Here is a 27,096-nt window from a genome sequence, read left to right as displayed (position 1 = left end):
ATTAATACCTGGGAAGATCCTGGAAAAGATAATCAAGCAACAGATTTGCAAGCACCTAGAGACAAAGTTATAACCAAAAGCCCACATGGGTTTGTCAAAAACAGATCATGCCAAACAAATTTTATTTCATTTTTTGACAAAATGACTAAACTAGTGAACCAGTGAAATGCAGTGAACATAATATAGCAATAGCATTTTAGATTTATCTACCCCTTCACAGCGCTTTACAGCCCTCTCTAAGCGGTTTACAGAGTCAACATATTGCCCACAACAATATGGGTCCTCATTTTACCAACCTTGGAAGGATGGAAGGCTGAGTCAGTATACTTAAGATTTCAGAAAAATATTCGACAAAATAGATTACAACCTACTTCTTAGTAAGTTAGAAAAATATGAGATAGACAACATCACCACCAGCTGGATTTGTAACTGGTTGACAAATTGCTCTCAACATGTAGTTCTTAATGGAGCTACATCTACATGGAAGGAAGTAGCGGGGTGCATCAAGATTCTGTTTTAGGCCCAGTACTTTTTAATTTCTTCATAAACAATCTAGATGAGGGAATAAAAGGAAAACTCATCAAATTTTCAGATGACACCAAACTAGCAGGAATAGACAACACCTGAGAAGATAGGCTCAAGATCCAGATGGATCTCATCAGACTTAACACTACACCCTATCTAACAAAATGAAATTTAATGTAGAGAAAAGTAAGGTTTTACACTTAGGCAAGAAAAGGAAAACCAAATGTACAGGTACAAACTAGATGAAACTTGGCTCAACAGCAGTAATTGTGTGATGGATCTTTGAGTCCTAGTGGACAATTACTGTGTTTACCTGAAAATAAGACAGGGTCTTATTTTCTTTTGACCACCAAAATAAGTGCTTGGCCTTATTTTCAGGGAGGTGTTATTATTTTTGAGGTGTAGGAGGTGGCGAGTATGGTCACCTCGTGGCTACTGTATGGTCACCTCATGGCTGCTGCTGTGTTGCAATATCTTCAGGGAGGGCTTATTTTCAGGGAAACAGGGTAAATATGAGCCAACAATGTCCTGCAGCTGCCAAAAAAAGCCAATGCAATCCTTGGTTGCATCAACAGAGGAATAGAATCAAGATCATGAGAAGTGATATTGCAGCTTTATAATGTCTTAGTACAGCGGTTCTCAAATAGTGGGGCGCGCCCCCCTGGGGAGGCGCGAGGCTCCGTAAAGGGGGGCGCGAAGGCTCCCTTTCCATCTGGGTGCAACGGCGGCGGCGGCGTGGGCGAGGCATAATATATCCCGCCTGGAAGTGGCAGCACTTCGGACTGTGGATTTTCATTGGAGCCGCAGGCTGGAGCTGTGCAAGAAGCCTGCTCGGGCGGGGGTGGGAGGGAGGGAAGCATGGCTGTCCCAGGCTTCCCTCCCTTCCCCCCCCCCAGCCCAAGCAGACTTTTTGCACAGCTCCAGCCCGCGGCTCTGATGAGTCTCTGAGCAGTCCCCAGCGCTGCCACTTCAAGCCGGGATATATTCTGCCATGCCCTCGGCGGCGTCTTTATGCAGGTAGCTCGCCTCCCCGCCAGCAGCTCCACCGCCAGGATTCCGTCTGGAAGCGGAAGCACAACAGCCGCTGTTGGGGAAGGGACAAAGGGGCGGCGGTCGCCCGATCTTGCCACCGCCACCCCTTCGCCCCTGGTAACGGCGACTGTTGTGCTGCTGCTTCCAGCTGGGATGCTGGAGGAGCTGCTGGCAGGGAGGGAGGGAAGAAAGGGAGGAGGGAGTAAGGATAGACAAGCAAGAGGGAAAGAGGAAAGAAGGCAAGCAGGCAGGAAGGAGGCAGAAGGAAGGAGGGAAGAATGGAACTGGAAGGGAGGCAGGGAAGGAGGGAGGGAGAAAGGAAGGATAAGAGGATAGGGAAAGAGGAAAGAAGGCAGGCAGGCAGGGGGAAAGAGGAAGGAGGGAACTGGAAGGGAGGCAGGAAGGAAGGGAAGGAGGAAGGGAGGGTGGAAGGAAGGATAGACAAGCAAGAGGGAAAGAGGAAAGAAGGCAAGCAGGCAGGAAGGAGGCAGAAGGAAGGAGGGAAGAATGGAACTGGAAGGGAGGCAGGGAAGGAGGGAGGGAGAAAGGAAGGATAGGAGGATAGGGAAAGAGGAAAGAAGGCAGGCAGGCAGGGGGAAAGAGGAAGGAGGGAACTGGAAGGGAGGCAGGAAGGAAGGGAAGGAGGAAGGGAGGGTGGAAGGAAGGATAGACAAGTAAGAGCGAAAGAGGAAAGAAAGCATGTGACTACGGTGGGAGACGAGGAAAGACCGGTGTGCTATGTTATGCAGAGGTGTACTTATAACAATTTTATAGACAAATTATACTATTTACAGTCACGCGGGGGGGGGGGCGCGAAATGTTTTCTTCTTCCTAGGGGGGGGCATGACAGAAAATAATTGAGAAGCACTGTCTTAGTAAAACCACACTTGCAATACTATATTCAAGTTTGGTCATCACAATATTAAAAAGATATTGAGACTCTGGAATGAGTGGAGAGAAGAGCGGCAAAGAAAATTGGGAGGCTGAAAGCTAAAACATACGAAGAATGATTGCAGGAATTTGGTATGACTAGTCTGGTTAAAAAGAACTAGGGGGTTACATGATAGCAGTGTTTCAATATTTGAGAGGCTACCACAAAGAGGAGTCAACCTAGAGGTGGTATTCAGCAAGTTCTGACCAGTTCTGGAGAACCAGTAGCAGAAATTTTGAGTAGTTCGGAGAACCGGTAAACACCACCTCTGACTGACCCTGCTCCCGTCTATTCTTTGCCTCCTGAGTCCCAGCTGATCGGGAGGAAATGGAGATTTTACAGTACCCTTCCCCTGTCACACCCACCAAGCCACACCACGCCCACCTAGCCATGCCCACAGAACCGGTAGTAAAAAAAATTTGAATCCCACCACTGGGTCAACCTATTTTCTAAAGCACAGAAGGCAAGACAAGAATCAATGAATAGAACCTGAATCAAGAACTAAAGAGATCAAGCAATCAAGAACTAAAGAGAAGTTTCCTGACAGTAAGAACAATCAAACAGAAGAACAGCTTGCCTTCAGAAGTTATGGGTGTTCCAACAGTGGAGACTTTTAAGAAGGGACTGGACAACTATTTGTCTAATACAGTGCTTCTCAATTATTTTCTGTCATGCCCCCCCCCTAGGAAGAAGAAAACATTTCGCGCCCCCTGCGCGACTGTAAATAGTATCATTTGTCTATAAAATTGTTATAAGTACACCTCTGCATAACACTGTATTGAATAATGCAACGCTTCCGACGAAAAGTCAGATGCTGGGTGACACTGTTGTGTCTTATCTACCAGAGAGTTAAGACCCACTAAAATTGAAGTCCACAAGTCTTAAAGTTCCCAAGTTTGGACACCCCTGGCTTATAGCATCGTTTTGAGGCTAGGAGTTGAACAATTTAGGATGTGTTCCCTAAAATCAATTATATTCCATTTGCAAAAATGATTATTGCTACCTTCAGAAACAATTATTGTTCCAAATCCAATTAAAACTGCAATGATATGATATAATCCTTTCCTTGTAGGGTCCTATCAACAGGATCAAACAAAAATACAGTCCAAATGTTTCCTATAAATAGGACATGTTATGAACTTTAATAGTGAAAAAAAAATCTTTCAAAGTTCGAACCCTTTTAGATAAAGGATAACACCCACCAGATACAAGGAACTTTGAGATTTTCAAAAGACTTTAAAATGCTATTTCTGTTCCTTGGGATATCATTATGAAATTGAAGTTCATTCTCGTACTTCCCATAAAAAATATGGTTTCTGGATTTAATAGCAAAAGCTTTTGCTCCCGCTTCCCCTCGCCCGCCGCGGCCAGTTGCAGGGCGCGGATCCCGCTCGGAGAAGGCGGAGCGGCAGCTCCTCCCTCAGCCAGGAGCCAGCGGGGGCTGGTCGGACAGGCAACCTCGTCGGGAAACTCCAGTCCGCCGCCTTTGCCGCCGCCTTTGCCGCCAGTTAGCCCAGAGGAGACGCGAGCGAGGCCACAAAGACCTCTTTGTGCACCGGCGGCCGCGGCCCCCTTGTTTGCACCCAGATGGAAAGGGAGCCTTCGCGTCTCCCTTTACGGAGCCTCGCGCCCCCCCCTGGGGGGCGCGCCCCACTATTTGAGAACCATTGGTCTAATATGGTATAGGGTCTCCTGCTTAAGCAGGAGGTTGGACTAGAAGACCTCCATGGTACCTTCCAACTTGATTATTCTGTGTTCTAATATATATATATATATATATATATATATATATATATATATATATATATATATATATATATATATATATATATATATATATATATATATATATATATATATATATATATATATATATATATATATATATATATATATATATATATATATATATATATATATATATATATATATATATAATTTATCATGAATTATATGACAAAATATAAAACATACACACAAGCTGAAAAATTGCCCACTTTTGACTAACTTAGTCTATGTGAATTCTGGATTTAACTGTTTCCCCATTCCATTCAATTCAATCCAATCATGTCCAATTTTCTGAGACTGCCTGGACAAGTCCCTGCAGTTTTCTTGGCAAAGTTTTTCAGACATGGTTTGCCATTGCTCCTTCCTAGGGATGAGAAAAAGTGACGGGCACAAAGTCGCCTTTTTAAAACGACAGCCAGAGATTGAAGATGCTTTCTCCAAACTAAAATCTCTCAGCTACAATACTGTACTGCTGGCAACAATCGAATAAAGAAAAGATGGTATCCAAAGTTGTTATAAGTCTCATAATATAATTTTCTAATAGTTCTAGAATGAAATGCACTAAAAATGTATTCTGCAACCCCTGCAGAATCCAGAAAATGGTGACAAATGATTTACACAACTTTGATTCGCCTGCCTTTTTCTCACCAACCCAAGGACAGAGAAACGAGGCTCTGAGCCAAAAACACTTGGGCTTCCAAGCAACATCTACAAGTCAATAAATAAACTAATCTGAACAGAGTACACTGAAGAGTGAAGGAAGGCTGATGAAATATACATATTTGGAGAATGTGAAATTTCAGTTGCAATGTACTTAACTCTTTTGGAGAATTTGGCTTTCTTACAATTTTGGTTTATTTTAAGAATCCTTTGCTTGTGGGTCCCAATATCTGAGAACACCAATTTCATGTAGTGAATCAAATTGAAGGGTGATGAAATTTAAGTGCAAATTCCTAACCATTCCTAGGGTTCCTAAGAACTACTTGATAGTTTGTGATAAGGCTGCAATTGCTGGAGAGGAAACTTTGTGAAATGTTATTTAGGAACAAGTCCCAGAGACATCCACCTCCCCTAGCCCAGTATAGGAAAATAAAGCATAGGAAAATAAAACTATTGAAATAAGCATAGGAAAATAAAGCAATGAACAGAAACTAATAAGTAGATAAAATAGACAAACACTAGCCCTGGCCTGTATTATTCATCACTCAAACCGATAACAAGGATTCCATGGTCTCACTCGGTGGCATCTTTTCCAAAGAGAAGAGAAACGGTTGAGTTTGGTGGAGAGAGGGCCCCGAATCCCATCAAAGCATCAGCAACATTGCTGAGAACTGAAGGGCAGAGAAAATAACACAGGACAGATGGCGTTCTTTCGTAATGAGATTCATTTTCGTAATGAAAGATTCCAGGCAGGAGATAAAGGGGATGTAGCTCTTGAGAATTGAGAAAATGTGTTTGGAAGGTGCTTCAGAAAAGTAATCCAGAGGGCTTTAGATTGAATCCTCTGGGGGGGAAGGAGAAGAGGGCTCTGGAAAAAAAATACAATACTGCATATTGGAATGGAACTGATACACAGTAGTCATACACAGGATGTGGAGGCCCCCAATAATAAGCATTCAAAACAGGAAAGAATAGGTCAAGCTTTTTACCCAAAGTTTCCAGTGACTCTGTACAAATATTTGGAGTATGGGGAACAAACCGGACGAATTAGAAATCTTAATGCCGGAAGGCAGCTATGATTTAATGGGTGTTCCTGAAACCTGGTGGGATGAAACTTATGAGTGGAATGCCAGACTGGAGGGCACAACATACTCAAAATAAATAGTCCAGACACAAGAAAGAGTGTATTATATGGGAATCAAGTGTACACATATGCACTGATCCCGGAAGCTGAGCGTCAGGGTTTAGGTGAGAATATTAAGAATGGGAAACAACTATATTATTGTGGGGGTGTACTATAGGCAGTAGAAGATCTGCATATTTCTTCCTGGACCAGATTATAACATTTGTAGAAGAGACATATTAATAATGGGAGACTTCAGCTATTCCAACATCTTTTAGAAAACTTAGGCCAGACAGCAAAAGTCCTCAGCATTTATTAAGTCTGTTTCAAAATCATTGGGAGAAGCATGTCCTCCTAAACCTGATCCTAACATTTAGTATATTTGTTTATTTAATTTCATTAGATTTAGATGCTGCCCCAAAGTATCATCGTCATCATCATTAAGGATGTAAGTTTATCTCATTAGTGGCTGTAGCAAAATCAGAGTACAAATAACATAATACAGTTACAAAAATTGTCCACTAGAATTTATATATTGTAGAAAATATGCTTTAATATTTGCAAAAAACTACTGGAACCATGTGCCTGATTAAATTCAAACTGATTAAAACAATTCAAACGTAATAGACTAAACATTGCTGTTAAGAAATGAAGGTTATAATTTATTGATGTGGCAGCATTTGTTTATCAAATTGATGATAAACAACTTTGAACGCTCACTAAATGAATGGATGTATAGTAAGCTGAGGACTACCTATATGTTACTTATGACTAAACATAGGGTTACTGTAATTCCATAATAATTTCCTGAGAGTGTGAACAATTCATCAATGGAACAGCTTCTCTCCAGAAGTTGTGGGTGCTCCATCAAGGGAGGTTTTTAAGAAGAGACTGGACCGCCACTTGTCTGAAATGGTATGGGGTCTCCTGCCAGAGCAGGGGGCTAGAGTAGAAGATCTCCTTGGAGAAGACATTCAAGGCCCTTTCCAACTCTGTTATTCTAAATTTATTAGACACAACAGATGTTCAAAAAACCTTGATTATTGGCCTTATGTTGGCGATACAATATAATGCATAAATTTTGGTTACACTCTTTGATAGTTGGATAGTATTACTATGATGGATCAAGTTTTTGGGAGGATATTAATATTTAAGATCCATTTAAGGATTCCTTCCTTTAAAAATATTATGTTAAGGGGGGAATTATTTCCAATAAATCCATTTTATTTATAAAAGTATAGGATTATATTACTGTGTTTGATATATATAGATTGAACTGTAATTATTAGGAGTTTTATGTTTCTGTTGTCCACATAATGTACTCATAATGAAAATGTAATTTATTCTGGGGGTGGGGAAGGCTCCGTAAATTCATCTCATGAATAGCTTTGATTTTATTAGATATGTTCAGACATTTGTCACTTCAATATGAATAGCCATGGTCTTATAGTTCCATATTTCGACTACAAAAATCTAAATAGAAAACTGGTGCCATCTAGTGGTCATCTGGATTTCTGTAGCCCATATATAGCAATTCTGGCAATCGAACTCTATTTTACACGGAGAGCGTTTTTAAAATTTTTGTTTATTTATATTTCATATTTCTAGCCTGCCCATCTTCCTCAAGGAGGGGCTCTGGGTAGTGTACAGTATAATAGATGTAATACAGCCATCAAGTCTACCCCCACCTCAGAGCAAGAATCCCAAAAACAAACCAATATTCACCCTCTGTTTATAGCATCCAGAGAAGAGAAGCCCATAGCCTTTGTGGGTAATCATTTCCACTGTGAGGAAGCTCTTACGCTCCTTTTTCCCCCAAGGCTACAAAGCCAGCTCCTGGCTTTGTCTCTTTCAGAACATACTTTTTAATCAACTGATCATTTTGTTGCACTTCTGTAAACTTGCTCTGGTTACAAAATAGTAGTTTTTTTATTTATTTATTCATTTTATTTTATTTTTAAACTTCTCATCTCTTCAGAGAGAGACTCTCGGCAGTGTACAGTAAAAGTAAAAACCAATAAAAAAGATATGCCAAAGCTCCCTCAGTGACAACATAGGAATTGCTTACTTGAATAACATTTAGAGACCTGGCATCTATCATATATGAAAAATATCCAGATATTCTCTCTCTCTCTCTAATTCTTATATTCCCATCATCAATTGTAAAACACTGGTCTTTATTGGGATATTAATATATACACATGCTCAAACTGTCTTTAGTAAACATTCAAGGTAATGGGGATTTTTAATTTTTTTCAGAACCTGTTAGGAAAAAAATCCTGGAAGGGATAAAAATCTGCTGATAGAAAACAGGCTGCATTCCCCCCTTAGTCTCCCATGGACCCCCAGAATACATCTGAAATCTTCCCAAGAAAATGGCAGGATTTATCCAGGCATTTGCCAGGAATTAATGCTGACTTCAACAGATACATACAAGAAGAATTCTTAACAGAAGTAATCAATATTAAACGATAAGTATAAAACAAAAATATACATGCATCGGTTATCTTTTTCTTTCTCTCTTCCTTGTTTGTATCCTCAGTTGTTACAGCCTGACAAAAGCATGTAGACCAATTTCAAGCGTAGAATAATTGATAGAATTGCAAATTGAAAATGGAGTAGATCTGGAAATAGGATTGCATTCAAAGCCAACAGTTGTGAAAATAGTTGAGTGCATTGCAAATGAAATTAAAACCAAAATATTCACCAGCATTTTTGGACAGAATCTGAAAATATGTTTGATCATTGATCAATCCTGCAAACCAGTTTTGATAGTTGTCGTAAAAGTTGAGGATTCAGAGAACCCACCAATTTTTGTCGAGCTTGTTGAATTGAAGAAACAAGATGCAGAGACAATATGTTCTTCAGTTCTGGAAAGTTTACATAAGGTTGGGTTAACCCAGAACTACTTACAAAAAAAATTAATAGCGTTTTGCTCTCATGGTGCCACCATTATGCTTGGGAGAATATCTGGAGTGAGCACTAAAATAACAAAAGTTTCCAAACATCATCATATGGCACTGCTTGAGCCATTGTCTCCAACTTGTTTTAGATGACTCCATAAAGGAAATAAAGCAAGTAAATAACTTGAAAATTTTATTATTTATTTATTTATTTATTTATTTGACTTCTTAGTTGCCCCCTCTCCCCCAAGGGACTCGGGACGATGTACACTAGCAACGGTCACAACAATACAATATGGAGGAGGTGGAACAATAAATAAATAAATTACAATACTTTAACAATTAAAACCCCAATGATAGTTAAAGTTTAAAAATTAAAATTAACAATTAAAAATGCCCAAGAGGTGGAGAAGCTCTAAATTAAGCCAGGCCGGCTAGTCGGAACAGGTGGGTCTTAAGTTTTAAAATATTTATTGATAAGATATGCTCTGTTTTTCACCAATCACATAGGAACCTAATTGAATTTGACAAAATATCTGAAGAACTTGAAATTGATATCATAGATTTGTAGAGTGTTTGGACCAAGATGGGCTGCCTGTAGTTTAAGGGCAACCATAACTGTGTGGCGTGCTTATCCAGCGCTACATCAGTATTTTCATGCGAATGTAAAATACTCAGGTATGGCTGCCCGTCTGGAAATATATATATATATTTAAAATGATTTGGCATTGATGCTCAATATTCTGGAAGAAATCTCACTTTTTTTCAACTGCTCTGCAAGCAAGTAATACGGACATAATAAAGGCTGAAAATCTGGTGAGAAAATCAATGAAAGCATTTGAACTGCTTACAAAGGGAAAAGGTCCATACAAAAGAAAAGTTGATGGACTAATTACTTCAGAAACCTTCAAAAATACAAAATTTGTAGAAAATCATCGATTTGTTGGACTTCATCGGGACAGACTTTTAGAAAGCATCATAACAAATTTGCAGAAAAGACTAATGGACTGTGAACATTTAAAAACAGGTAGCCAATTGCAAGACACCACAAATAAATTACAATTTCTACATTTTTTGGTGCCAGAGTACTGGGATATTGCAGAAGTAGTAGTTCCATGGACAACAGCTGAAGAACAACTGTGCACATTTGGTGACATTTTCAATTACAACATTAACATCAATGACTATAGAGATTTTGTGGAGAATGAGTTAAAAGATTCAAGGAACTATGCAATTCCTGATAGTATTAAAAAAGCTAAAGATATTGTCAGAACAATTGCTGTAAGTTCTGCAGAAGCAGGTTTTTTGAAAATGAACATATGTTCAGAGAGCAGAAGTCGCCTAACCATTTCTAATTTAACCAACCTCATGACTATCAGTTGTTATTGGCCTACCTCTTCCAAAATGGGACCCTATTCCTGCAGTGAAAAAGTGGTTAAGAGCACACCATCACACAGCCAATGATCCGAGAATCTAGATCAAGAAAAGTGGAAGTGAGGAGAGTGCCAATGAAAAACAATATGGAAACATCTTAAAGTTAAAGGCTACTAACATATTATGTATTTGTGTACCTCTTTTATTGTTTTGTGTACTTCTTTTATTCTTATTTAAGTATTAAATGCTTACATTTGTATATCATGGTATATCTTCCTTTTGGTCATTATTATCATGTGCAAAGAAGTGATGTCGAAGACAACACTTTTATTGCCCTTAAGTATTTGTGTACCTCTTTTATTGTTTTGTGTACTTCGTTTATTCTTATTTAAGTATTAAATGCACGAAATAATTGGTATATCTTCTTTTTGTAGGTCATAAGGGCAAAGACGTGATGTCAACTTAGCCATGCCCATCCAGTCACATGACCACAAAACCACACCCGCCCAGTCATATGACCACAAAACCATGCCCATTCAGCCATATGACAAAGCCACCACGACCAAGCCATGCCCACAGAATCAGTAGGGAAAATATTTGAATTTCATCACTGATCCTGACCCAAGTGTTCCTTTTGTAATTTAGGCAGGTAGCCATGGGAACTGTTATTACAGAGAATGCCCAGGACCTGCTATAACGTTGTGCATACATTCCAAAAAAAGTACCAAAACTGAGCAGAGGAGGGCGGCATGGGAGGAGGCCTATGCAGTATGGTGTGCTCTTACCTGGCGGCATTTTCTAGAGGGAGCCAAAACACCATTCAAGGTATGACTATTTATAAAAATCTAGAGGCTCTGAGGACCCCATGTAAATTATTTCCTAAGCAAGTTCGCTGGGCTCAATACTTCAATCAATTCAATTTCACCCTATGGTATATCCCTTTTTTTAAAAATGGCAGACGCTTTATTGCTTTCCTCCAAGCTTGCTGCCAGATGCCATGGAAACAAGGAGGAAGGGAACAATGGGCATTTGGGAAGGGAAGCGTGCATATGATGTGAGTGAAAATGTTGGGAATTGATGGGGAGGATCAGATTCATAGAAGACAGAGAAGTCACCTTGGGTTATTTCATAGCTTCAAGGCCAACTGTCCTGGGAATGGCATGCATGAAGGCAGCGCAGAATGCCTGGGCTAGAGACACTCCCAAAACATCTTTCTGGATGTTGATTGGGCTCTGCCTGACGGGTGGTGGGCTCTGGAGTGATTTTAAATTTGTCCTTTTTGCACGTTTGCTTCAGACCTTGCCTTACTTTTACTGCATTCAGTTCTTCTTAGTAAAAGTACCTTTTCTCTGGAGTTAAGGGTTTTCTTTCCTAAGAATTAATCAGAGGCAGCCCTGACAAGGAGTCCCAAATGATGGTGGTTGTAATCTCCAAATTTTGTGGAATGGCATGATATTGAGGAGATTATTGGAACACTGACTTAGACTTGATAAAAATAGGCTAAAATAGGCTGTTTAAAGACATGCGGATGTAGGGAAGCATGTAGATGGGCAATGAGCAGTTGTGCTGAGTGGGAATAGATTGGAATTATTTAGTTCCAAAATAGGTTTGGCAATATTCCCTTAAATGCAAAAGCCTGGGAACTCTGGGAAATTATCAGGATGACACAAAAGACCATTATTTAAAAATAATAAAACAAACTGAAGCAATATATCAAACTTTTAAGTATAAACTAAGCATTATTAAAAATAAAGGAAAGAGTTTTTCTTTACTGAATGGGTTCTTTAAAGGATACTGACAGCAGGAGAAACTAGTCCTGTAGCACCACTAAAATCACCAGTAGCATATTAAAAGAATTATCTATATAGAACAGCAGAGGGGATGAAAGATTGCAGAACAGACTATGGGATAGTTTTTTTATCTTGCTGTTGTTGGTCTCACCTTGCCATGTGTCCAACCAAGATGCATAAAAATAATTATTGTATGCCAATTTCAGCATGAAAAGGCATATGATATGGAATGGCAGGAGGGTTTTTGTGTAAATTATATTAATGAGGAATTTGGGGGAGTTTATTATGGAGGATAATTTCTTCTTTTAGAGAAAACAAACCAGTTACCATTCAGAATTCAATTTACAATTTTGGGATATATTTAATGATATTCCTCTGGATCATGTTTTGAATTATTTCTTATTCAATATAATAGTGAATGATCTGCTTGTTTTTACCTCAAGGGGTGAACTGCACCGTTTGTGGATTAGGAGTAGGAATTTGAGAAGGGCAGGACAATTGAACAAGGCTCCTAGCAGTTTAGAACAGTAGGGGAAAACTTGGGAGTTTTACATTTTTCCCAAATAAGTCTTGCAGGACTGGATTTTGGGCCCAAGAGAACTATAGTGAATACTATGATGAATGCTTGACTGTTTTTATGTAATTCTACAAGTAAACCTTGGACCTCACTGGACCTTAGCTACTGCAGTATCTTTGTATCCAATCCAGCATGTATTACGGTAGCTTCCTAGGGGTTTGTTGGGAAGATTTTTTGGGAGGGTTTGGGGAATAAGATTTAGTTATTACACCTGTAGTTAAAACCCACCCCTCTCCTAGAAAAATGGAATAGCCTGGGAAATATTGAAAAGGCAGAATATTATATTCCCCTGGATAAGAAATGGAGAATATTTTTAGGCAGGAAACAGACTCACTCTTAATAGCCCCCATCTTTGTCAATGGGCCATTAAAATGCCTGAGCCAGTCTATTCTACAACATCTACAAGATCTTCCCCTTCAGCTCCAGGGTGACGGATTAAGGCATGATGGTATTAGCCCTTTACCCATCTCACCACAGGACACCTGGGAAACGCAATGCTCAACCAAACTTGGACTCAAAACACAGCCTTAGAGAGTTGCCCCTGCATGGCCCTATGGGAGTCTGACAACCAATCAGAATACATTTCTTACACAAGAACAGGAAACAGAGAGGTAGGGCCAAACACTATAAAAAACTCAGGAACTCTCAGCAAGCCCCTTTTCTTCTCTTTTTCTTCTTCACCCAACATCTAGAAGCAAGTGATCACTTTTTTCCCCAGGACCTCAAACCATGCGGTCCTGTCCACTGTTAAAATCACCTTTCCAAACAGCCTCCGTGTTTCCAGTGTCTTTTCCCCCACTTGGAACTGAACCCGGAAGGACATTTCTTCCATCACACCTTTGACTTTTTAAGAGCATTTTCCGATTTTGACTCCTGTGCAACAGAAGTTGACGCCCACGGTACAACCCTGACAACAGCTACCAATGACTGGCCTTTCGACCGCCATCTCCACTTAAACCTGCATTTCAAATGCAGGCTTCGCGGCTTAGGTTTCAGATCAGAAGTCTTCAAACTTGGGCACTTTAAGACTTGTGGACTTCAACTCCCAGAATTCTCCAGCATAGCTGGCTGGAGAATTCCGGGAATTGAAGTCCACAAGTCTTATAGTGCCCAGGTTTGGGGACCCATTTCAGATGGTTGTCCTCCATATATTTTGGCCACGCAGCCAATCCGAGGAAGAAGCTACGCTGCGGCAAAGCGGCGGCCCATAATTGATACGCCCGTTTTGAACGTGCTACGGAGAGGACTGCGGTCGCACGTAACGCTGAACACAGCCGTGCAAATCTGACAGAGATAACACGAAAACACGACTCCGGACCTAAGAGCAAGGAACCGGAAGTTACCTTGCCCCCCACCGGAAACAGGAACAATCAATCACGGGGGGGTCAAAAGGTAACGCGTCATTTCCTGTTCCCGTTTTCTCTTCTTGGACGGGTCCGTTGATAGAGTGAGGACGTGGCAGCTCGGAGGAATCGCGGAGTGGGCTGGGAGAGGCACTTCCGGGGAGCGCCCGGCCCAGGAACCGGAAGTGGTCATCGCCGGGGCCGCTGGTTGTGGTGAGTCCTGGGCCCGAGCGCTGGTTCCTGGCGCGGGCGGCCCGTCGGCGTAGAGAGGGGCCTCCGCTGCGGCATCTTAGCCGTCCGGCCCGGGCTCACGTTTGCATCTGCCGGCCGGCTCCCATCGCCTTCGACAGGGCTCCGGATTGGCCTGGGCCCTTCCCGCCGGCTCGTGCAGGAAGGGGTCGCGTCTTCCCCTTGGCCCCTTCCCTGAGGGCTCTGGGAGGGAGCAGTTGAGGGCAGCTCCTGCCTCCCTTCCACACGTGTCCGGGGCCTGTTCGTGATGGGTGAGTGTGCTCCGAGACTCCTGGCTCTGACGAAATGCCGTAAAGCGAGGAGCGGCTGCGTGCGAGGCTGGCGGTTTTGTGCTTCAGAGTTTCCCATCCTGGGCTTCATGGGAGGTCCTGCCCCTCGCCTCAGCCAAAAGCCCACCTCCCCTCAGAGGACCCTGAATCCTCGGCATTTGTACCCTAGTCTGTTTCTGGCGCTTTAAAAAAAATCACTTCTCGATTTATAACAACAACAACAAACTCCACATCCACAATAGCGATCAGGCTGCTACATCTCGGCTGAACCATCCCCGGATTGTAGGGACAAATTTAAATACTTTTAACTCAAACCTGTACATTGGACTGTATACCAGGCAACTTAGCCATAATAGCTCCATATTTCGAACATTTTAGTCATTGGATTGCTCCACTAAAACAATAAGGGGGACATTTTAACTTAGTGCAGTATATAAATCCATCCATAAAATATAAGAAAAGGAAGTATTTAAAAGAAACGTAATTGTCTATTATGATAGTTACAGATATCAGTCATTTCCTTTTGGTGTTTTGGATTTTCTTTGTTGATTGCACACATACTCACTTATAGGAGTGCAGCTTAAAAGTTTCCATAATTATGTGTCTCTCCTTAAGGGTAACATCAGGAAAATTGTTTTGGTTTACTAGGTGCTCCTATTTTACTTTTTTGACCTTTCTATGCTTTTTTCTTCTTCTCTCAGTAACATCACTATGGTATAGCTGACTTTAGGTAAACCCTTTATCTCTCAGTTATTTCTTAAGCAAGATTTTAATATTAGTCATTGGTAGTCCTTGACTTACAAGAGTCCGTTTAGTGACCAAAGTTACAATGGCACTGAAAAAAGTGACATGACCATTTTTTACACACCCATTGCCGCCTCCTCGTGGTCATGGGATCAAAATTCAGATACTTGGCAACTGACTCATGTTTATGACAGTTGTAGTGTCACAGGTCACATGATCACTTTTTGCAACTTACGACAAGCAGTCAATGGGGAAGCCAAATTGCCTTAACAACGTTACTAATGTAACTTCAGTGATTACTTAACAACTGTGTCAAGAAAGGTTATAAAATGGGGCAAAATTCACTTAATAATATTTCACTTAGCAACAGGGATTTGGTGCTCAGTTGTTGTAAATTGAGGACTACCTCTATTTAGAATGGACTAGTTAGGTTATTGACTCCAAACCACTATTCATTATAGAATGATACAGTGCAGAAAATAAAATAAAATAATTCCAAAGTAACAATTGGCTAACCTCCATTTGAATTCATCTGATGAAGGAAAATAAAATAAATCCCTGCCAATTTATTTTGAAGTTATTTTTACAGTGTTTTTTTTCTTAGAATTATTTTCTATCAGATGATTATTTCATCCTTTCTCAAGGCTACTCCTGCCCAGCTCCTTCAGTGTACTTCATAGAGCACTCTTTTTCATTCTTTGAGGTGGGTTTGACCAAAGGAGAATACCGCAAAACTTCTTATATAATGTATACATTACATTTATTTATTTATATCCCACTTTTTATGAAATGCAAGTTAGAGTTCTGTTGATAGAGTCTAAAACTATAGCATCCTGGGAAGTCTCAGCTGCCCTGGCAATTCAACCCAAAGCTCCAGCTGTCCAGTGCAAGCTCATAGCAATCCAGGAAGCCCCAACTGCACCAACAGCGTAGTGCAAAGCCACAGCCATCCCAGGAAACCTCAGCTGGCCCAGCCTGCAGTTGCTCTGGCCACTCTTCACTCCACCACCGCCACTGAACTTCACCTTCTTCTTGCTTCCACTGATGATAATGCCTGCCCTTGTCCTTCATGAAGCAATTCTTGGACATCTTTCCCAGGTTTCACAAGGAAACCTTCATGTGTGACCTTGGGAAGAAAGCCTCATTTGACTTCATGAGGGGCCAGGCCAAGCATGCTTGGTCAGCAGTGAAAGCAAAAAGACAGTGAAGGTTATCTCGGGAGCAAAGCTGTTGAATTCAGGGGGCCAAAAGGGTATAGATGGGGGAGGGTTGATGGGTGGGTGGAAATTGAAACCCCCCTGTGGTTGTAAGTGCAGATGGGCTGCCAAGCCCCAAATTTTGGTCAAGTGACCACAGGGCTGCAGCAATGGCTGTAATTAAATTTCTTAATTGAACACTACCATAACTTCAAATGATTGTAAGTCAATATTACCTGTTCAAACTTTTTTTTTATTGAAGAAGACTGATTCAAACTGAATTGGGGAGTCCTGCCTTTTGCTTGTTAGTTATTAGCATTTGTTTGTTAGTTATTAGCATTTGTTTGTTAGTTATTAGTTCTGATCAACTGTTGCATTATAGCATATCTAAAAAAGCCTCTCTTTTATTATTTGCATTTTGAGATTTTTCTCCTCTTCCTGATACCAACTGTACTTATGGAACTTGGATCTGCTCTTTTACAAATCTCAGTAACCTTGAGGTTATTAAGACTAAGTTTATTAGAGCTACTCTTGCAGTCCAAAGTGTTTTAAGAATACCATCTTACAATTTACAGATGGGTTTTGGAAGCTACAGCTTGGTTCCTGCCCCTCAGTTTTTGAGTAAAATTAATTTTCTTTCCCATTGCTTTGGTCCTTAGAGGCTTCTTAAAATCAACATAGCTTAGGCCATCTATTGACAAAATGTACTCTTTGGGTTTCTCAATGGAGAGTCTCTGTTCATTAAGCTTACAAAATGCCAGAAGTGCTCTCAAGCAATATATCTGAGACATCGTCAAACCAATTTAACCCTAATTTAAGCCTTACAATTCTGGGGATTTATCTGAAAGTATTTGTGCTACCTCCTATCTATTATCCATCACAATACTGACACTTTGAAGAGCATTTATTTTTGCCTGGCTAGGTTCATTGCCTGTAGGAGTCCTCCTTGGTTGGTAAAAAGTTACCCCTGGCGTCCCTTAGCCCATGTGTCTCTGAGCCATACAAGGAATCCTCAGTTTATGACAATTCAAAGTAACAAAGACCTCATAAAGAGTAATTAATTGTTGGAGGGTCTCTGACATGGTGATGTGACCACATTTTGGTGCACCAGAGGAAGACTAATTTGACATATTTATTCTGGACAGCTAGTACAAGGTGGGCTGCACTTTATAAGGACAGGAGAAAAAGCTTGACTAGGCTTCCTTTAATCTGAAATAGGGGATGGGATATAGTGGAAATGATTTTTTTGTGTAGATAAATAGAAAAGGAAAACTTATTTGGCTTAGTCTTACATTAAATCATGATTTTATCAGAAAGAACACATGATCTGTATAAATTTCTTCATATCACCAAGAGGCTCTTCCACATTTGGTCAAAAGTAAAATCTTAAAAAACAGTTTCTCTCAGAGATGGTGATGTTGCCACCATTGTTAATATCTACATTTTATTGATAAAAGAATTAATCAGAAATCAGAAATCCACTACAATAGCATCCAGAGATAGGGCTACCAACCCTCTGCTTAAACATCTCTAGTGATAATCTGTTTCCGTCTAGTCTGTTCCATTATTGAACAGCTCTTAATATTGGGCAAAAAATCCAAATGGCTGGACCAAAATTGACTTCCTTGTAATTTAAAGCCACTGCTGCTTGTCTTGAAGCTGCCTCTGCTGATGATGCAGAAAATATTCTCTTTCTAGGCAAGAGATTTTCCCAGAAACAAATTAGTAACCAATACAGTTTCTGTAAAATAGGTGTTAAACACTTGGGCACTCAATGTTGCCTGCATCTGAACCAAGCAACGTTTCCAGAAATCTCAACAGAGTAATAGAGTGTATTACAGTAATTCATGCTAAATGTCTGGAAAACCCAGGTATGGCTAGATTAAACCTGTAAGAGATGGCCTGGGCAAACACCCTCTGACAGTGGCTTCTATTGGACATAGAAAGAAAACCATGTCCAAACTATTCCTAAATTCCAACCTGGTTGTTCCAAGGACTACTGTTTCTACTTGGAAACCACTTCTGGACTTTGTGCTTGAAGTGGAAAAAATGAAACTTTGATTTTGGGTTTTACCGATTAATAGGTTTGTTGTTATAGAAATGGCTAGTTTATATTATTATGTAACAGTAAAAAGTTGAGATTTGATGCTACAGGTAGTCCTTGAATTACGAATATAATGGAGATTGCTTCCCTATAGGCTCCAATCATTTTTGCTAAAAGATTTTGCCAATGGGAAAGGAGGCTGCATGCATCCCTCCAGGCCTCTGTTGTCATCAACAAAGGGTTCTTCAAGTTCCATTCTCATCGGCAAAGTGCTTGAGGAGGCCTTTTCCGATGCAAACGGGCCCAGACGAATGCACGCACCCTAGATCTTCACAAGGTGAAGAGGCCTAGTGCCTGTAGAGACCCGGGTGGGGGGAAATAGGCAGGGCAAATGTTGCAGAGCCTCAGCGATCGTTCGTAAGTGTGAACAACTGCCGGGGTGATGCAACAGTCGTAATTTTGGGACTGTGTCGTAAGTACTTGGGAGGGCTAGGTCGTAACTTTGAATAGTCGCTAAGTGAACTGTTGTAACTTGGGTATTACCTGTATTATCTTATTCTACTGCACCAAAGGGAGACGGAAATCAATGTCTTTTCTTGCTTTTTTCCCATTGCCCCACACTCTTCCCTTTTTTCTCCATTATTTCCATAATTTTTCATATTTTGGTAATTTAGATTATAAACAAATAAACAAAAACAATTGAAAGAAAATTTAAAAGAAAAAAAAAAGAACACTGTTCCATCCAAAGTAGACTGGATCCCTTTTCTTTGGAGATCAGTTTCCCATCCTTGTCCTATTCGTCCCAATTCCAGATGCTGACATATTCCAGCAAGAGGGATAAGTAGTCAGACAATTTTAAGGCAAGCCGAGTTACATGGATTAAAGAATTTTTTTTTGAACAGATTAACAAATGCTAATAAAAACTCAGAAGGCACATTTGCAACACAATAATCAATAGTCAAATTCTACTTCTTGGTGTACTTAACGACCTAAGGACTTTGAGATACCAGATCCGCATGATCTGGAACAGTACTTTTCCTTCCTACTGAGAAATAAGTGGATTGCTGCAGTTGCTCTGCTTTTTCTAAGCTTGGTCTGTTTCCAAACGGAAGGAGTTGATTAATGGACTTTGTCATTATAACTATTAAGAGCCAATTTAACTGTATCAAATTATATTTAATTTTAATTTTAATTTAATTTAATGCTTCTAGACCGCCCCCTCTCCCGAAAGGGACTCGGGGCGGTGTACAGTTCATACAAAATATATCAGATACAATAAAATTAAGTATGTACAGTTGACAGTTGACATGGAGGAGGTAAGAATGACATTAAAAGAACTGTACAAAGCAGATTAAAATAAGTTCAAACCCCTAAAAACAAATACAGTGAATTAAAAAACCCCTAAAATAACCAGATATAGTGCGTTTGCCAGGAGGGACAGTTGAATTATGCCAGGCCTGCTAATCGGAACAGGTGGGTCTTCAGTTTTTGCCGGAAGGAGCGGAGGTCAGAAGTGGTTCTAATGTCGGGGGGGAGGTCATTCCAGAGGGTTGGGCCCATCACAGAGAAGGCCCTACTCCTCGGTGTCGCCCGCCGGCATTGTCCAGTGGATGGCACCAGGAGAAGTCCCTCCCTGTGTGAGCGTATTGGCCGCAGGGATGTATGTGGGAGGATGCGATCCCGCAAGTAGCTAGGTCCCGTGCCATGGAGCGCTTTAAAGATGGTAATCAGCACCTTGAAACGCACCCGGAAAACCACAGGTAGCCAATGCAGCTCGCGCAGGAGAGGTGTTACGTGGGAGTACCTCGTACTCCCCATCACAGCCCGCGCGGCTGCATTCTGAACTAACTGCAGTCTCCGGGCGCGTCCCAAGGGCAGCCCCATGTAGAGAGCGTTGCAGTAATCCAGGCGGGACGTCACCAGCGCATGAGTGACCGTGCGTAGGGCATCCCGGTCCAGTAGGGGGCGCAATTGGCGCACCAGGCGAACCTGGTGGAACGCCCCCCTTGCCACGGCCGCCACATGGTCATCCATTGACAGCCGGGCATCAAGGAGGACGCCCAAATTGCGCGCCCGTTCCACAGATATTTAGAAGTACAGGTAGTCCTTGACTAACAACCACAATTGAGCACAAAATTTCTGTTGCTAAATGAGACAATTGTTAAGTGAGTTTTTGCCCCAGTTTACAATCTTTCTTGACCCGGTTGTTAAGTGAATCACTGAAGTTGTTAAGTTAGTAATACGGTTGTTAAGTCAATCTGGCTTCCTCATTGACTTTACTTGTCGGAAGATTGCAAAAGGTGATCACATGACCCCAGGATGCTGCAGCCATCAGAAATATTAGTTGCCAAGCATCTGAATTTTGGTCATGTGACCATGGGATGTTGTAATGGTAATAATTGTGGAAAATGGTCATGTCAGTTTTTCAGTGTGGTTGTAATTTTGAACAATTACTAAATGAACAGTTGTAAGTCGAGGACTACCTGTCTAAGGAGACACAAAAATGGAATTGAAGTATGAGTCAGCAGTGTGCAGCAGTCGCCAAAAAGGCTTATACGATTCTTGGTTGCATAAACAGAGGCAGAGAATCAAAACCATGTGAAGTATTAGTACCGCTTTATAAAGCCTTAGTAGGCCACACCTGGAATACTGCATCTAGTTTTGGTCACCACATTACAAAAAAGATACTGAGACTTTGGAAAAAGTGCAAAGAAGAGCAACTAAGATGATTAAAGGCTTGGAGACTAAAACATATGAAGAACGGTTGCAGAATCTGAGTTTGCCTAGTCTAGAGAAAGGAAAGACTAGTGGTGACATGATAGCATTCCAGAATTTGAGGGACTGCCATAAAGGGGGGGGGGTTTCCACCTATTCTCCAAAGCACCAGAAGGCAAGGCAAGAAGCAATGGATGGAGACTAACCAAGGAGAGAAGCAACCTTAAATTAAGGAGAAACTTCCTAACAGTGAGGACAATTAACCAGTGGAACAGTTTGCCTTCAGAGGTTGTGGGTGCTTCATTACTGGAGGTTTTTAAGAGACTGGACAATCACTTGTCTGAAATGGTGATGGCGAACCTATGGCACAGGTGGCACACAGTGCTCTCTCTGTGGGCGCACGAGCCATTGCCCCAGTTCAGCTTTGCTGCATATGTGTGCACACCTCCTGCCGGCCAGCTGATTTTCGGGTCTCTGCTGTGTATGTGCGGGGACTGCATTCACATGTGTGTGGGGGAATGCATGTCGGGGGATGTGCAGGCAGGGCAGATGGTGTGCACACATTGCATTTTGGGGACTTGGGAGCACGTGGGCTTTGGGCACTCGGTCCAGAAAAGGTTAGCCATCACTGGTATAAGGTCTCCTTGAGAAGAGGGCTGGGCTAGAAGACCTTCAAAGTCCCTTTTAGCTCTATTCTGATTGATTGATCGATTGGTTATTGATTGATAGTTACCAATGGGTATTTATTTCTGTATCCATAAATTAAAATTTCAGAAATTCAGCAAAATTTTCACACATATAGTATCTTCTCTCCTTCCCTTCCTCCTCTGGAAGAAACTGAGAAAATCGGTTAATTGTGAGAAATATACTGGTTCACATTGACATAGTCTTATGTACCATAGTTGGCTTCCTTTTACCTAGAAGTTATCTCATGTAATATTTTACCCAAATATTTTTTGTAAATTGTTATATGCCACTGGGGAGGAAATTAACTGAGGAGAAATGTTGTCCTTATATGCTCTTAAAATTGTAAGATGGTTGCTATAAATTAGAAGGAAGGAAGGGTTCTCTCATTTGTTGGCCAAAAAACCATCTTACTAGAATTGAACAAGCATTTGTTCCATTGCAAGTTTTGCCTTGAAGACTTGTTAGAAAAGTGGTCTCTGTGCATTTCTTCCCTAGTTTCTTACTAAAATTAAGTGTCCTAAATATAAACATATTAATTGTTCATTTGAGCACAAAATGCATAATTAATTTTTTTGCAAATAATAAGACATTGAGCAAAACTTAGAAATCATTTTAGGAATGCAGGGAGTGTTGCCCATTAACAAGAAATCCAGTCTTTCCTCTTCCCGTCATGCTAGTGGAGAATATTATAGTAGAATACCACAACTGGTACATGGGAAAGTGCAGCAAAACCTGTGGAACTGGTTCTCTTGAACCTTCCAAATGGGAGCAAAGATGAACTTGCAAAATAATGTGATTGTATCTACCTTCAGTATTATAGATGGCAATGCCACCTGTTCATATCCTGTGAGGGTGTTGTACTGTGTGGAACAGTCACTATATCAGCAAAATAACTGACTGATGTAAGTGGCCCTCTGCCCAGATTGCCCATTTAATAATTGGATACTAAAGTTCAGTCTCTCCCAAGATCAGAATCAAGCATGTAGTGTTTTATCTCCAGAGTTGTTTTTCTCGTAACGTTTTGGGAGCAAAATGTGGATTGAAAACTGCAGTGATTATGTGTGGCTGTGGTTTTTCTTCCAAGATGAAATGAACCTGTCTGTTAGGATTAAGAGTACGAGATAGTCTTTCATGCAATTTACTTCCGCCGGATATCATAACTAACAATGCCTCACATGTGCCTTTCTGCCTGTTTTCAGATGCTAAAGCATATTTGGAGTACATAGCATACAAAGCATTGCTCTTATAAATTTAGGCTGGATTAGCTCAGATTTTCAAATTTAACTCTGAAACACTTAGCTTCATGTATTTTCCTTTATGAATATTATTCCCCCCTGCCCCCGAAAAATTTTTTACCCTTTGGTTGGCAAATTGAACTATTGTATTCAGCATGGTTTATTCTCAGATGTAGATATATATTTTATTATTCCATGTTAAAGAGAAATAAAGAGTAACTTTGAGGTATTGAAAAATACTTGACTTGTTCATTGAGGATATTATTTATCTTCAAACATTGCATGTTATGTGTCTTGGTAAAAATCTGATTGTTAATGCTTGCAGAATTTATGTTGGGCCCTCCTGGGGTAAAGATAGATTAGCTACTATGTCAGCATATGAAAGGATAGGTGGAGGCTAATTTGCCAATATCTCTGAATAGAATTCATTTTTTAAAAACTTGGATAAATTCTTCAGCCTAGATGCTTGCTCTACTCTCACCAATCCACTCTCAAATAGCCTATCCTTAGCTCAATGATGGGGAACCTTTTCAGCACCGAATGCCCAAACTGTAACGTGTGGGCTGGTATGCCGGAAACCAGAAGAGCAACTGGCGACGGCACGCATGCTGACAGAGAGGGCTCACATGTGCCATAGGTTCGCCATCCCGGCCTTAGGTGATGTCAGTAGCCTTGATCCAGTTGCAAGATCACCTACGAGGGATCATTTAACATCCTTAATTTAGCAGCAAATGCTTTTCAATTCTGATGTGACTGCAGTGTCATGCAGGCATCATAGATTGCTTCTGAGCAGTCCTTCATCCCCCAAATACTTCCCTTTCCCAATAAGTACTTTGGCCCTTCTCTGTCTTGTGAGGTACTACTGGTGCTGTTCACATACATGTGAACCAGACTAACGCATTGAGAAATCTAAATCAGAATCCTGTGCAAAGGATCTTGCTCAACTGGTACAGATAGTCCTCGACCTATGAACACAATTGAGCCCAAAATTTGTGTTGCTAAATGAGATAGTTAAGTGAATTTTGCCCCATTTTACAACCTTTCTTGCCACATTTGCTAACTGAATCACTGCAATTAATAATATGGTTGTAAAATGAATTTGGCTTCTCCATTGGCTTTGCTTGTCAGAAGATTGCCAAAGGTGATCAAATGCCCCCAGGATACTGCAACTGTCATAAATATGAGTCAATTGCTAAATTTCTCAATTTTGATCATATTGGGATGCTGCAATGGTCATAAGTGTGAAAAACAGTCATGTCACTTTTTTCATTGCCATTGTAAATCGAGGACTACCTGTATAGAGAATTTGATAGGCTTGCCTAGCTAGTTTTTCCTGCAAGGAGTCATCCTTAATTCAGTGTCATACTGTTGTGAATGAAGTGAACTGTCTATGCTTTTTATGTTTTACTTTCAATCTTGATATATGGAATAGTACATACGAAGATAGATATTTGGGGAGGCAGCCTGATTGTAAGTTGCCATCTTTTTTATTTCATGTATCTATAAATTGTTGCTCCAGAATTGTTACCATTCCACTGTTAGTGTGTTGGTGGTGTAAGAGATGTAAGGATTGTATAGGTGAAAGGAGGAAGAACCTGTTCTATTTCCCAACAAAATGACGCTACTGAATGATACTGTCAGGGTTTTTTTTTAGGTTTATTATATAAAATATACATGGGTTCTGGGTAGTTCAAGTGACAAACCCCAGTCAAAGGTAAACATGATTTTTTGCAACGTGGCCCATTGGGGCAATAGCTGTTTTGTTTAGGCTTTTTGATCCAAAAGATTTTATGTTATTTTATTTCTGCTGACGTGCAGTTTTATAAATATCTTTATATTTTAATATACTTCTTGCTTCATTTTTTAAAAATTTATTGAAAGACACTGAGAATCTGTAATAAGATGATATACAAAAGCCTTAAATAAATAAATAAATTTGTGGGAATTATAACCTAATATGAATGAAAATTGAAAATTGAAGTTTTAAGTATACTATGCCTTAATCTTCTTTAATGGTGGCAAGTCATCGTACTCTTTTAGGTGTATATGAGAACTTATTTATATGAAATAAACTGGACAGCAGTGAATAATATAACGTGAAATAATAGATTCAAACTCCACAGAGGAATGCTCTGGAAGCATTGTTATATCAAATTGTTTTTTTCAGCCCTTCCTCTTCCTAGAAATATTACTCTGAGTGATTTCTAAATGGTTCTCTTTCCTTCCCGCAGGTGAAGAGTAGCCTGGGGATGTGAACATAATGAGTGTCAACCAGCAAGCTCACGCAGGGCCTCCTTATGGGCAATCACAGCCTGGATATGCAAATTACATGCAGCCTGACTATGGAGGACAGCAAATGCAAAGTGTTCCTGCCTCTCAGTACGGTGCTTACAATGGCCCAGGGACAGGATACCAACAAGCAGGCCTTCCCCAAGGTAGGAGGAGAGGATGGCCTTTAGCGGGTGGATTGGGCTTCTTCATTCTCTTTGAAGAATTGGTCATTGGAAAGGAATAATGATCTTAAGCTAATAACTTTCATCTTCGTGATTGCAACACAGCTTCCTCATTGTGAAATACTGGTGGTTTCCTTTTTTTTTTTTTGTAAAACACTATATTATGCAACACTGCTCTCTGAAATTTGGTAGGTTGCAAATAATATATTACAGATTACAATCATATCTGGAAGCATCATATAGGGATATGTAGAGGGATATGGCCTGTCAAGAAATGTGTGTGTGGGGGGATTACGCCTGTCAGCAAGAAAACGTTTTTAGAAGACTGAAGGAATAAGAGATTAAGTTCTTTGCTATTGGAAGAGTAGTTTTTGTTCTTGAAATAGGGATAGTGGACAAAGTGGCACATTTGCCATACTTACATATTTGCCAGATAATGCAGGGCTTTAGGGATTTTAAGGCATGGGGGATATGAATTAGCAGGAATTTGGTGAAGAGCTCATCTTTGCAGATGACTTAATTTTTGCTATATTATTCATCAAAAAGGAATAAAAACCTGCAGTTTTTAGAAATTTTATATTCTACTAATTACTTGAAAATCTTGTACTATTCCTGATGAGAAGTTACTTTTAAAAAACTGTTCTATAAAAACAATATTTATTGCTGGCCAATAAATATGTGAGCTTTTAAGTAATTCAACTTCTGATATTTTTAGAAGAAAAGCTACAAAATTTTAAATATTATTTTTTAAATTGTTACGTAGAAGTATGCATTGACAGGAGATTAGATGCAAAATGCAGGAATTTAAGTTTATTCAGCACTTAATTGATAGATTGATAGAAGGGAGCCCTTGATAATCAGAAACCTAAAGAATTATCAGTTCAAATGCTAGAACAAGGATCTTCCAGCTGATGCCCTTGGTTGTTAGTGTTAGAATTAGTATATGGACTTTTATCCATTTTCATTATTTAAATTACCTTCCATGCAATACCAGAAACTAAGTGGCAAGAAATTGGTGCCAGGGATTAAACAAAATGAGCTCTGACTTCATTCTCAGTTGTTGTACTGTGATATCCAGCACCTGTTTCATATTAAACCACTGATAACTTGTGTGATGCATATAAAGCAAGAGCAATAATAAATATAGCAAAATATTATACACAGTTCAGCTTTCTATTAACTATAGTAGAAATAAAACTGTGTAGCTAGTTTGAGATGGTCTGCCTGAAGCAATAATCATGGCAACCGTTAACCATTATTTAGAAGTGGCCAGTACATACGGTATTTAATTACTTGTTTTTACATTTATGCTTGAGATGTGCTTAGTAGAAATCCAGGCTCTGCAGTGCTTTGGGTAGAAAGGTGGAAAGTGCTCTAGTGCATGCAGGAGTGTGAATGTGGCATTTGTCTGCACTTCCTTCAATCAAATGTCTCTTGGGGGGATTGAACAACAGTCCT

At 40.3% G+C, this 27,096-nt stretch overlaps 2 protein-coding genes across 7 annotated transcripts in view; one reads left to right on the top strand and one right to left on the bottom strand.

The window, feature by feature from the left end:
- The window catches only part of SYNPO2L (synaptopodin 2 like), a 78,415-nt gene extending 64,868 nt beyond the window's left edge, over positions 1 to 13,547 (bottom strand). For 2 of the 3 annotated variants that reach the window (XM_081955482.1, XM_081955484.1), the window contains exon 1: positions 4,497 to 4,636. Coding sequence is in view for 1 of the 3 variants with exons in the window: in XM_081955483.1 (XP_081811609.1) it covers positions 13,461 to 13,535 (75 nt within the window). In the remaining 2 variants the exon portion in view is untranslated. Of the gene's footprint in view, positions 1 to 4,496; positions 4,637 to 13,460 lie in introns of those variants that run through there. The other variant, XM_081955483.1, reaches the window with a different exon arrangement.
- A 558-nt stretch (positions 13,548 to 14,105) lies between these two features.
- The window catches only part of SEC24C (SEC24 homolog C, COPII coat complex component), a 49,542-nt gene continuing 36,551 nt past the window's right edge, over positions 14,106 to 27,096 (top strand). Inside the window, exons 1-2 of one of the 4 annotated variants that reach the window (XM_081955479.1) lie at positions 14,106 to 14,259; positions 25,417 to 25,620. In XM_081955479.1, the coding sequence (XP_081811605.1) occupies positions 25,446 to 25,620 (175 nt within the window). In that variant the 5' untranslated portion in view covers positions 14,106 to 14,259; positions 25,417 to 25,445. Of the gene's footprint in view, positions 14,547 to 25,416; positions 25,621 to 27,096 lie in introns of all 4 variants that reach the window. The other 3 variants (XM_081955478.1, XM_081955480.1, XM_081955481.1) reach the window with 3 other exon arrangements.

The sequence above is a fragment of the Natrix helvetica genome, assembly GCF_964273705.1.
Source record: "Natrix helvetica genome assembly, chromosome: 5".
Taxonomy (NCBI): Eukaryota; Metazoa; Chordata; class Lepidosauria; order Squamata; family Natricidae; genus Natrix; species Natrix helvetica.
The sequence above is the reverse complement of the archived record's forward strand: the minus strand, read 5'-3'. Positions and strand labels throughout refer to the sequence as shown.